The sequence below is a fragment of the Medicago truncatula genome, chromosome 4 (assembly GCF_003473485.1).
Source record: "Medicago truncatula cultivar Jemalong A17 chromosome 4, MtrunA17r5.0-ANR, whole genome shotgun sequence".
Taxonomy (NCBI): Eukaryota; Viridiplantae; Streptophyta; class Magnoliopsida; order Fabales; family Fabaceae; genus Medicago; species Medicago truncatula.
In genome coordinates, this window is record NC_053045.1 from 49,186,248 (window position 1) to 49,199,457 (window position 13,210).

Genomic DNA, 13,210 nt, shown 5'->3' on the forward strand with positions numbered 1-13,210 from the left:
TGTTGAGTCACAAGAAACTAGAAATTTGCTAGAAGATGTTTTCATTATTGAATTCCAAATGGTTGATTTGATTGTATTTTTATTTTTTGTGTGGGGTTAAAATCTCAAACCAGTTTCAGGAAAATTTATCTTTAAGCTAATTTTTTAATAATAATTACTTTATTTTAATTTAATAAAAGTGTGCGAAAAATAGTTTTGCTGATCGAACCAGAATTTGCATGAATATGTCTGATAAGTTCAAAAAATACAAAGCTCAAGCTTAAATTGTTATATGTCTTATGATTTGTTTTAGAGAGACTTTTTTTAAAATTGATATTATGGTTAATCTGGTTAAAAGTATATGTTGTGGAGTCTTTAAATAAGTTTTTTTTTTTTTTTTTTTACAATAGACGACCAATGAAGTTTTTTTTTTTTTTTTTTTTTTTACAAAATAAACCAATGAATTTACATTTTAGTTAAAACTAGCTATTCATTTTAAGGGCTAAACATATTGTTTAGCTATATCCATTTGATTTCTACTTAAAAATAATGTATTCATTTTTATATATTTTTTTGTCAACAGCTAAGTAGCAAGAATCATAAAATACACATAAGTGGAGAATTCCGAATTTAAACTCGAGTCTCAACACATCAAATATCTTTACAACGGTCAATTGAACTGTAGTTACATGGAACTATTCATTTTTTATCAATACTTTTAAGGGTTGAACACAATGTATGATTACAATATTTTTGATACTTTTTGGACACAATTTGGTAGGTATAATTAATTAATTAACGAGTCTGTGGGAGAATTGCAGCAAAAACATTGCTAGCAGCCCTCATAGCTAGTTATCAAAAGTAAAATATTACAATTCTTGAATAAATGGGGGGTGCAATCTTGAATAATAATCAACCACGGTTGTTTAGACATTTCTATGTCTATCTATCTATGTACAAGAGTATTTCTTTATTCAAATGTTGATGAAGTCTGTCACATATTCTATTCACATTCTCAATGTTCACTCTGTTAATTTATTGTTTGCTCCAAGCCTTTGGTTTTGACCCAGCAAACGAACTTTTGAAAATTAAATATATATTAACCATATATATATATACTATTAGACAAAGTAAAATTCAAAATAACTATGGTCTATGCATCATGTAGCAGTAGAATATTGGATAAACACAATTGACAAATTTAGCTAGACCAAAGTTGGAGAAAACGGTGGCTTCATTATCACTGGTATATGCATAAATCTTGACCAAAGGATTGTACTATAAATACTTCTATCTTGGTATCGTTGTTTCACATCTCATAAAAGCATTTTCTTCTTAATTGCTTACCTTTCACAGGAAAAATAAAAATCATCACATTTGATAACTTGTGTTACATTATTATATATTTAAGGCATGGATCTTAGTTTTAAGCATCAATTTAGCCTTGTCTGTGTTATTCTGTTGTTTCCAGTACTATGTAATTGCAAGGAATATTATACCAAATCCAGAGCTTCCTATTATGGCACCTCTGACGGCTATGGAAATCCAAGTATGTGATAATCCTCCCTTTCTAACTATATATATATATATATATATATATATATATATATATATATATATATATATATATATATATATATATATATATATGATTAATTGTTCAATTGATATATACTTAAATTTATTATATTAGGAGGTGCTTGTGGTTTTGGAGACTATGGAAAGACAGTCAATGATGGCAGTGTAACAGCTGTGTCTGCAAAGTTGTGGAAGAATGGAGGAGGCTGTGGTGCATGCTATCAAGTATACTTTCACTTCACTTTTAATTTCAATATTTCAACAAACCTTAGTGAAATAAAAAAATGTTTCACATCATTTATATGGAAAGTTTAATTCGCCAAAGTATATTTGCATTAATAAATATTTGTTTAAATTTTTTCAAAATGCATGTAAATATGATGATACATGAATTAGGTGAGATGCAAAATACCACAATATTGTGATGACAATGGAGCATTGGTGGTGGTAACCGACTATGGTGAGGGAGATAGAACTGACTTCATAATGAGTCCACGCGCCTTCTCAGGATTGGGACGCAACGCAGCTGCATCTGAAAAGCTGAAGAAATATGGAGTATTGGATGTTGAATACAAAAGGGTCTCATGTACATTTAAAGGTAACAATATCGTGTACCAGATCAATGAGCACAGTCAAAACCCAGGTTACATTGCTATCGTGATCCTCTACGTTGGTGGAACGTATGATGTCAATGCTGTTGAGATGTGGCAGGTATGATACTTTGCGCCTAGGATACAAATACTTTGCATCCTCTCTTAAATATTGAATACTAGCTCTATTTTTGTTAATGATGCAGAAAGAACAGCACAAATGGGAGTACATGCGTCGGTCTTATGGGGCAGTATTTGACTATGCTAACCCACCCAAAGGTGAAATCAGATTGAGGTTTCAAGTTAGTAGCAATGTTGGGGTCAATTGGGTGGAGTCAAGGTTCGCAATACCTGCAGGTTGGAAAGCTGGTGCTACTTATTCCACCAAGATTCAGACTTAATAATTCATTAGTACAAAAAAGCATGCAGTTTAAAATCCCATAATAAACTGTTGTTATATCAAAAAAATGTGACTAGAATAAATGGGATTCATGTACCTTCATTCCATCTGAAACTTCATCGTAATGGAGTATCATACAATAAAATAGTACTCTATTAATAATTTACTTTATATACTTGGCTTGCAATGCAAACATGTCTTGATATCATTACAAAAGTTAATCCATAATCATATTAGAAATGTACGCTTGCTTGGCGTGTCTTCAATAGAATTACTTTAAACGACGGGAGCATGCAAAGTAAATAAAAATCATAATCATGTTATACAATACTGTTTACTTAATTTAAAATGGTATGTACGTATGTCGTCTTCTTTTTTTTTTTTGACGAGATGATATGTATGTCTTGCAAGGGTACACCATTGAAAAATAAATTGAGTAAAAAGATAGAAATCCATAGTCATGCTATACAATACTGGTTTTCCTTTTTTCCCCGCACGAATTTATAGAAATCCATTATTCTAAAGTATGAATAGATCATTAATTTTAGTCTTAAATAAGAAAAAGGTTAAGTTCGCGCGTTTTTTGTTTTATCAACTGTATTTTTTTTTTTTTGCGAAACAACCCTTATATTTACTTAACCTTTTGACATCGGTCCTGCCGTCCGTTTCCGAAAGGAAAAAAAAAAAAAAAAAAAAACGCATTGTTGACTAACGGGCCAATGCATGACAATTGATGAGTTGACAACTGATTAGTTGAGAGACTAAAACCAAAAACGGGACGAAATTAAAAAACATAATCACTTTGAAATTTAAAACCCATAGCTTCCACCTTCAATTGCAACTGATTTAAAGAGGCACACTAAATAGGAGACGGAGGTATGTACCTGTTTTCTGAAATAGAGTGTTTAACTAAAGAACAAACAGCACGTTATAATTTTGAATGATTTATAGGATAACAAAAACTTTTAGCAATTTTTTTTTATAATCATAGTGGAACTATTTTGTTGATTGGTTTTCGCAATATTTCAACGGCCTTAGTCAAATATATGTTCACCTTTGATTGATGAACTTAGAGTAAATATTTACTTAAAATTGTATGATTGTATCAATCTAATCCCTCACATTATCAACACTACATATAAAATGATACAAAGGTTGTTTCTTTTTTACGGAAACGAACGGCAGGGACCAATTTCAAAAGATTATGTAAATACAAAGGTTGTTTCGTAACAAAAAAGATACATGGATTAAAACCCAAAACGTACCAACCTACATAAACCTTTTTCTTATTTAAACCTTAATTTTATCTTTAAATTATCAAACTCTCTTCAATTTTATCTTTAACATCTAAATATAAAATGTAGTCTCTAAAGCATGTATAACATTTAAAATTTTCATATGGATTGAAGATTATATAAAATATGGTCTCTAAGGAATGTATAATTCATCTACTCAAAAAAGCATGTTTAACGTTTAAAATTTTCATATGGTTTGCAGATCATTAATGAATTTCATATACCTAAAAAAAAATTAAATACTTTAGAAATTAAATTCAAAACCGTTTTATAATTTTTTTTTAGGAGAAAACTAATTTATAAGGATATTATTTTTTTTATTCATTATTTTTTTATGGATATTATTTTTTTAAATAAACATATCTTTCATGTGATACTACAAAGACGGATCCACTCGAAGTAATTGAAATTTATTTAAATAATTGATTTTCTCCAACAAATATTTTTGCATATGCACCAATAACGGATTGAATTCTAAATTAAAAGATATGAGAGTCTCAAATATTTTATTCACATTATGTTTTTGTTGGAATTTACGGTACAAAAATGTACCACAAACAAAGTCCACAATTTTCTTCTTAAAAAAAGTACACAAATTTTTTTATTTTTTTTGTCAAAAAAAGGCCACATCTAAATAAAGAAAAACATAATAATACTAATAGTTAGTAGGATAATTGTCCTCGTGAGCTTAACTCAGTTGATAAAGACATTATTATTAAATTCAATTGAATGTTTGTGTAGTTCATTTTTGACATTGTTTACTCGGTAAACTCGCATTCTCCAAACTTTAAGCCCAACAACTTTGATGAAATGTGTATTTGTGATCTAAATTACCATGCATGTGTATATAAAGGCATATTTTGAGGTAGACCTCTGCAATACCTCCACCAAATACATCTAAGGTGGAATGGAAGATATAATTTTATATACTAGTAAGGGTTGCCAAACTCTAAAATTAAACAAGTTTACTATTCTAAGAAATTGTTTTAACTCCCTCTTGGGGAGTATATTAGACTAAGATATCAAAAAAAATTAAAGGATTTTTTGTTGATAGCGAAATCTCTTAATATTCAATTAAGATTTCTATAAAACATAAATCACTCTTGCGTATTCAATTAAACCTATCATGCCTTTTTACGAGGGAAGGAAATGAAATGTCTAGTTTTAAATAGTTATCCATTTTGATACTTACACATGCAAAAACAATTTTTTAGCTAAATTAATCAAATAATATGAATTAACAAAAATCACTTTTATTGTGAATGCATTCAAACATAAATGAATTCAGTAGATTCAACTTACTTTTAACTAAAATCAATTTTTATCAAAATTCATTCTTGGTACGACAAAACCAGCCATACACTTCATTATTATTGTCGTTGTCCCCCCACCCGCACAATTGTTTCATTTTTGCCCCCACTTGAAGAGTCAATGCTAGTATGCTACATTAAGTCATACAAATTTATAAAAATACTTTAAAATCTTAAAGCTGTATGTTATAAATGTATTAAAATTCAATCACTAAAAGTTCAACTCCGTTGTTGTTCAAAGAGTGTAATGACATTTGATATGTTGAGGCAAGACAATTCTTCAATTGCCAACTAAATTTGGACCATCCCCAATGGTGAGATCTATACCATTTAAGATCCGATACTTAATAGATACCTCATTAGAGTCTCACTTAAGACCCTCATTCTTAAGTTGGCCCCCACAATACTTTTATTAAAATAATCATTGTATTTTTGCTTTTGTTGAAATGTAAATGATAAAGAGTAGTGGGACCCATTTAGACCTTTTGTTAGAGGGAGGGTCTCCATTGAAGTGATTAAATGTTTATTAAGTACTATTCTTAAAAAATCATAAAAGAGTGATGTATACATATGATCCGTTCAAGACCTCAAAATTGAGGGTCTCCAACCAAACACTAAAATCCTAACCGTAAAATGTCTTTCAATTATTTTTAAAAGTCGATATTTTCTAGACAGCCTTTTAAAATCTAGAAAACTTTTTATTTCAAAATAGTCTCTAAAAACCTCAATCCAATATATTTGTTTCTTGGTGAACTGGAAGGACTTCCAAACTTGTTTATAATTGTGAATCGGTTGAAACAAATCTACATTTTCAATCAAAACTTGCCCAAATTACCCAATACCAACCATGTTTTGACTATCCTCTTCACCACCTCACGGTCTTTTCACTAACTCATACACAACAAACAGGTTGCACAACCAAAGATGCACATTCATGACCAATGTAAAATTATTTTCTACATACCTAGCAAATCATTTGACACTCTTTACCATAAAACCAAACACATCAAGTGTCATATGTTTTGGAAGTAAATTACAGCCAAAATAATTGTCTAGTTCTTCCCTGTCCATTCATAAATTCATCCATTTATTTCTTCAGATGAATGGTGTTTCTGTGGAAGGAGGGTGTCTAATAATTCACAATATAAGCTGCAATTGCATACAAAAGCTACAATTGCATACAAAACTCTGGAGAATATCACTCCGCATTTTGTGCTATATGTATGTTATAATCTATCATCAACCTATACAAAAAAGCCCATCCAACTTGCATCCCTTGGCAATCCAAGCTCAATAAGGTTGCAAGAAAACAAAAGCACAGCCATCATATCTCTTGTACAAGGACTTCGGTGTTTAAGACAACAAGTAAAACATGCGGACCGTAACCAAACAAAATTATGTCCATAGTACATACTCTTCCAGGTATAACCTAGTAAAGATTATTCAAGGACGAGTAACATGCGAGTATACTGAGCTACTACTGGTGCTTCCTTGAGCAACCAAGCTAGAACTTGGGAGCAGGAGCTCTGCCTGTGGAAAGGAATTGTTAGATGGAAACTCTAGCAGCAGATCCTGATCCGAACTCTCATCAACGAAGTTTAAAGAATCCAGCATGTGCAAGCCACCATTGCGAGGAAATGCAAATAGGCTTTTCGGACTGATGCTAGAGCCATCTACGGCTTCTTTGCCGCCAGTGCCAGCTTTTACTATCACCCTTTTGGGACTCCTCATTGTTGTCTTCAATTCTGAAATTTGCAAGATGGATGATTCTTTAGTTAAATTGTGAAAAGCTCTAGTTAACAATTGATAACAATAACACTAGATTTTAATAATTTGCATTGATGTGTTTCAAAGTAAAGGCTCAATATATTCAACATTTTGTAATAATTTCATATTCGGTTTTATTTCTTGATGACGAGATTTTAAGCTAACCTGGAAAATTTTGATTTTGGCTGACACGCAATCTCTTAACATTCGCAACATTACTTGATGCCATGGCAGGAGATTCCATACCATTACGTTTTCCATCTTTGTTTCCACCTTTCTGCACTCGTAGAAGAATGCACTTAGAGTTGAACTAATCCAATCTAAACTGGCAAAACTAACTCTTTTAAAAATAAAAAAGGATAGGATTGCAAATAATATGTTATGCATTTACAAATAATATTTTACTCGAAAACTTTCATATCATCCATATTTATTCAGGAGTTTTCCAATTGTATATCTCAAGTCAAATTTGATTGTCTCTCATCTCATCTATAAGAGCAATAAGATTGACAAATTCTTTTTGCAAACACCCCTAGATGTGATATCTGACAAGCAACATTATAAATTCAATCATCAATACAAAAGCATTAGCATGATTCTAGATAATAATCCAGCACAAACCTTGAGAAAATTATAGTGTTCTACACATTTTGACTTTGACAAGTTCGATAATGCAAGCCTTTTAGATGTCTTGCAGTCTTCAGGGTCTCCCCTCAACAAAGAGATATCAAAGACACCTTCCTCGAGAAGTTTCTGAAAATAAGTTAACTCCTCCTTGAATTGAAAGCTATCGAACATAATTTTAATGCTGCACATACAACAATGCCGGTCAATAACTTTTATTCACTATTCCGGAGAGACAAAATTGAAACTTATGTTCAAGGATTATAACTTACAAAACAAAATCAAAATGGTGTTCGATGATAAATATCAATAAAATTTTGATCAAACAGAAGTAAACAGATTCTAACCTATCAGGAAATTTAGCAGTATCAATCACAGGGAGATACTTCAGTAATTGCTGCTGTTCTTCATTTGTCAAGTTTCTTGAAAACGCCTCATAGTTTACTACATCCTAACCAAACATGACAGATATTGCATTAAGCATTCAATAATTTTATGGATATGACATGAAGCTTTACCGATCAATATATAATCGTAAGAGGTTAATTGTTACGCACTGATGGTGTAAAAAGTGTGCATCCAATTAAATCAAACTATAATGTCAATTTGTTTTGTTAGTTCTTAATACATCTCCACGAATATCTGTATGGTGAAATGTGATTGAATGTATGTGTAAAACAAAATTACACTAACAGAGTATACAAATTAAATCCTAATTATAAATGTGTTTGTAGAAGATGACAAGAACACTAGACCCAAAAACATGATCATTTCATTCATGTAAAACAAAATATTGCCTATTCCCAAACAGTATTAAAAATCATATTTAAAATTCAGTTGCTATCCATCAAGTCCTAAGAGTAATGCATGAAATAATTTAATAAGAGATTCCAAAACACATTATACTAATATGTCAAACAACACTGCTGCAAGACTGGGAATCAATATTTGATTTGAATAAAAATGGTTTTAGTACTTACTACAAGACTGGGAATCAATATTTTTGTCAACTTATGCCGAACAATCCATAAAAAGAGGGAAAAAAAATAATACACATGCAACTCACATTTAAATCTATTGAGCACAGTGATGAATCATGATTTCCAAGAACTTCTAGTTTTTCAAGCTGAGACTTGTCCCTGAAATTTCAAAAAGGAATAAATATGTTAAGATTCTTGTACCACTCCAGGAGAATACTATCAATGTAAAACGCATTACATTTTCCAAAACAAATTCCACAGGCTTATCTCTAATATTTCTTCACTAAGCCACATGTACAAAGACTATTCATAAATATGTTAAGATCCTTGTACCACTCCAGGAGAATACTATCAATGTAAAACGCATTACATTTTCCACAAATCACAATCAATCATATGTGTAACTTTAGTAGTGGTTATGATTGAAGTAAAATGTTTTTAGTGATATAACAATTATGATTGATTTATAGTGTAAAAAAGCTTTACACAAACTGTTTATATAATATTCATTGATATTCTTGCATAACTAACTAGCAATAATTGAAGACTAAAAACATGTGCAGAGAAATATACCACACAAGTTGCTCCTGTTGCAGTCTTGGGCCAGCAGAGTTTCTAACCTTTGCAACTCCCTGAGAAGAGAAATTCATGCCGGTGTAATCACTAAGCCTGGGAATTGAACCATAACACGAATATGCCTCATTCATTAGGCATTGTTTATTATCAACTGAAAGAGAGCTAGCCTCAGACTCTTCGTCACGAGCTATAGAGCTAGGATGCCTAATAAGCATGCTTCCATGTCCTATCTCAACAGAGACCATCGGAGTTTCACTATCGTAAAGAAGTTCCTCTTCAGAAGAAGCAGAGAAACAGGATTGCTGTTGTTCATGGAGAATAGTACACAAGTCTTGTGTGAGCTTTTCAACAGAAGAATGCTTCAGACGACCGGCACATGTCCTCTTTTTTGAAGGCGCCGCAGTATCCCAGACTACTGACTGAGAAGGACCTAAATTAACCAAACTATTGTTATTAGAGTTACTTGCTTTTATTAAAGAAACAAGGATACCTGTTTTTGAGCTGCAGTAGATTAAAATTTAGCACAATAACAGAGAAATAGTTCTTGATAAGTATCGTCGTATATGCAGAACTTCACATTTTACTCAGAAAAAAGTATCATCAAAAGAATACACACACGCACACACTTAAATAATATAGTTGATTAGTTATATCTAATTGTAAAATGTGCAATTGCAATTGTTTTGAGACACAGCTAGACCTTCATTTAGAAAATCCTTTAAATCACTTCTTGATTCTTTTAAAACAATAGCAGCTTGATTGTATAATGCACAGCTAGAACTTTGAAGCAAGAATAACTTGTCTTCCTTTAGGGAAACAAAGGCCTTGTATGTTCATTTGCAATTTGACAAATTTTCTTTTTAATTTTGTCCCCGTTTTATTCTTATGCTCAAACAAATCAGGATGTCATCAAGATCTATTATTTCAACTGAAAGGACAATGCTGCCATGATCGGTTATGAAGAAACAAATTTCAATGAAATCAGCAAACAGCAATTGTCCAACCTGTTAAATCACTAGCATCGGTGCCGCCAAATTGAACGCAGCTTTCTGAATTAGAGATGGCTGACCCTGAACTTGATCTATTGCTTGTATCCTCATCAACAGCCTTTTGGAATCCTTGATTATATTCAGGGGTGAACCATCCAGATGCAGCATAAGCATTATCATAGTTCTGCTTTCGTTTAACCAATTTCACTTCTTTGTTCTTATTTAATGATACAATCTTTAACCTTGAAACTCTCTGATCCTCAAAATCGACAGGATCTGTCCGAGCATGTAAAGGAGTATAATTTGCAAGTGTTCCCTTTGTCCTCCATCGAGATCCACATGCATTGCATAAAATTGGCTTCTCGGGTGGCCCGTTACGCCAAAGTGGTGTGCCTATTGCAATGATTATTTGTTAGAAAATCTATACAATGTTAACAACCCCCTTATAAACAAGAAAAGAGATTATCTCCAATTAGAAAGACTGATAGACAATTAACAATCACATTTTCATATGCACCACTAAACTGAACTCAGAAAACATCTCAAGGTTGAGATATCATCATCTATCTTTATTCAAAGATCATAAGGAACATGCCATTCCTGCTTAAATTGTCCAATATCTTCCTGTTACTAGATATTTTACATATTTTATATGATGCATAGCAACGTCCTTTTGCAAGGAAAAGAAGATACCGGTATGCAATAAATTCATCAAGCAGATAAGGGTGAACTCAATTTAAGAGGTCATGTTTCATGTATACTGGTAAGTAAGACAATGCTTGGATTTGGACCAAAAGGATTAACATTTATCTGCTTAGTATCGCAGCATCAACGTTAAAGCAACCTAAATGAAACATTTTATATTTTGAAGTGTACACAAACGGCAACGACTTCAACATTTGAAAACTGTTTTCAAATTTATAAGAAAAACAATGAACATTCAAATGTTTAAGAGTGGCAGCCTTGCAGGATTAGTTCTATTGAGGAGATCAGCAGCACGAACAAAATCGTTGTTTCAAAATCAAATTGAGAAAGCTTCAAAATATGATAAAGGATAATCATGGCAATTGACATAATCCTTTTAAAACACATGAGTGGATTAACCAATGGATATTTCACAAATCCACATTATCCTCTTTTCTTTCTCTTATGTTCACATTATTATCCAAATGTGAAATAAGTGAACTATGAGTTGACTCTTTTTGATAAAATCAATAGATGTTCAGCCTATGCATTCAACAGATTCTGAGCTTAATTTTGCTCCAATTACATTTGTTTATGATTCAAACACAGTCAATAAAATTAGAAAAATAAAAAACACAACAAAGTAGTGACACAAAACACATCAAAGTAGGAAATCAATAGAGTTTATCAATAACTTCCAATCCCAAAACACTAGAAAACAACAACAACATTACAACAAAATATATTATTTGTTTATGTTGGCCAGCAAAACATATCTCAATTTTATCAAAATCACAATCAGTGCCAAGGTTGCAAAACAGACTTTGAATCAATCAAAATATGACAATTGATTTTATTTTTTTCAAACAAAATTATCAATAATAACTCCATAAAAAAATTGCAAAAAAAAAAAAAAAAAAAAAAAAACTGTATATTGGAGAAACAAGAACTCACTTGTAACTCCACAGTGAAAGCAAGGTCCTTGTTTTCCCATGTCTCAATCTTTTCCTCAACCAAAAGGGCAAATAAAAATTGCAGAAAATAACTGATTTATAAACAAAAAGAAAAAGTTCAATTAAAAAAACTGTTTTTTTAAGCCTAAGTTATGGCTTATATCAGTAGGGGTATAGAAAACTTAATTCTGCAACAAACCCAGAAACAGTTTTGAACAAAAAAAGCAAAAGGCAATAAACCCAGAAGCAGTTTTTGTTTTTAAGTCCTTAAAAGTGCTTTGTTTTTTTACACATAAACATGCACAAATTGAATAGAATTAGAGAGATTGATAAGTGGGTGTTTTAGCAAGGAATCTGTACAATCCAATTGAAGAGAAAAGAACATTGAAGGAATCTGATGAATGAGAGAGAAAAGGAGAAGGGAAGGTGCAATGGAAAGAGAGAGAATGAGAGGAAGGAAGGTCTCTGTGTTGTGTGTGTGTGTGTGTATGTGACCTCTTAGTTGTATTGTACAAGAAGTAAATGTTGAACTTTTTCTCTTTTTTAATTTTTTTCACCCACTCCCTCTCTCTCTCTCTTATTTCATTTCATTGTTGTTATTGGAGAGATTTATGTTTCCTTTTTCTTAACTAAACTTTAAAATTAAAACTTCCTTTTTTACAAGAAAATTTAAAACTTCTTTGAACATTTTTTTAAGACAAAAACAAAACGATTTATTCAATCAAATTGATGGATATATCATTTAAAATTGCTAAAAATGTAAAAGATAAATCAGTGAATAAATTCACATCATTTAAGTTAATAGCATACAACGATAAGATGTCTACAAATCATGTCTCCAAATCTACAATGTTGATGTTCAAATCATTGATTGAATATCTGATCTTTCAGTATGAATCAAATGAACGTCGCAAGAAGACGGGAAATTAAATAACGTCGCACAAGACAACAAACAACATAACACTATACTTAGTCGACGAAATCACGAATAAAAAAACCTAAATTTATGTGAAAATCACGTGTTAAGAGTAAATAGGTAGAAAAAGATGAAGATTGATGATTTTAGGTCAAAAATTGACCCAAAACAACCCCCTCACTAAAGAAAATGGATGAGAAAACTAGGATCTACTTGTTAGAGATGAACGGACGGTTTTTTACATGCCGCACTAGTTAACTATAAATAAAACTTCTTCGAAAAATTAAAATATAACTGTAACAGCCCGATTTTCGTTAGATTTATTTTTAATTGTTTAAATATGTGTTTTATGTGCTCGCATGTGATTATTTATCATTAGGTGCATTTTCATGGATTTTCGTATTAGAAGGGTAATTTAGTCATTTTGGACTCAGGGGTATTTTGGTCATTTTGTGAGTAAGGGTAATTAGTAATTTTTTGTGAGAATTATTTTTAGTGTTTTAGTGAGAACCATTATTTTACTAAGTTACTAGTGTGGTAAATAGTTGTGAGCCGGTAAGTGACCGTTG

At 31.4% G+C, this 13,210-nt stretch overlaps 2 protein-coding genes across 2 annotated transcripts; one reads left to right on the plus strand and one right to left on the minus strand.

Moving 5' to 3' along the window:
• Positions 1-1,276: 1,276 nt before the first annotated feature.
• LOC25493598 (expansin-like B1) lies at positions 1,277-2,722 on the plus strand. The gene is made up of 4 exons (XM_039833612.1): positions 1,277-1,528; positions 1,673-1,782; positions 1,954-2,268; positions 2,354-2,722. Exons 1-4 carry the CDS (start codon positions 1,393-1,395, stop codon positions 2,546-2,548), a joined length of 756 nt encoding a protein of 251 aa, XP_039689546.1. The 5' UTR covers positions 1,277-1,392; the 3' UTR covers positions 2,549-2,722.
• Positions 2,723-6,060: 3,338 nt separating this feature from the next.
• LOC25493599 (GATA transcription factor 26) lies at positions 6,061-12,251 on the minus strand. The gene is made up of 8 exons (XM_024782223.2): positions 11,727-12,251; positions 10,104-10,481; positions 9,097-9,529; positions 8,610-8,682; positions 7,891-7,994; positions 7,541-7,727; positions 7,085-7,196; positions 6,061-6,897 (listed from the first exon to the last, which is right to left on the minus strand). The coding sequence occupies exons 1-8, from the start codon at positions 11,764-11,766 to the stop codon at positions 6,596-6,598; spliced, it is 1,629 nt and encodes a 542-aa protein (XP_024637991.1). The 5' UTR covers positions 11,767-12,251; the 3' UTR covers positions 6,061-6,595.
• Positions 12,252-13,210: the final 959 nt, after the last annotated feature.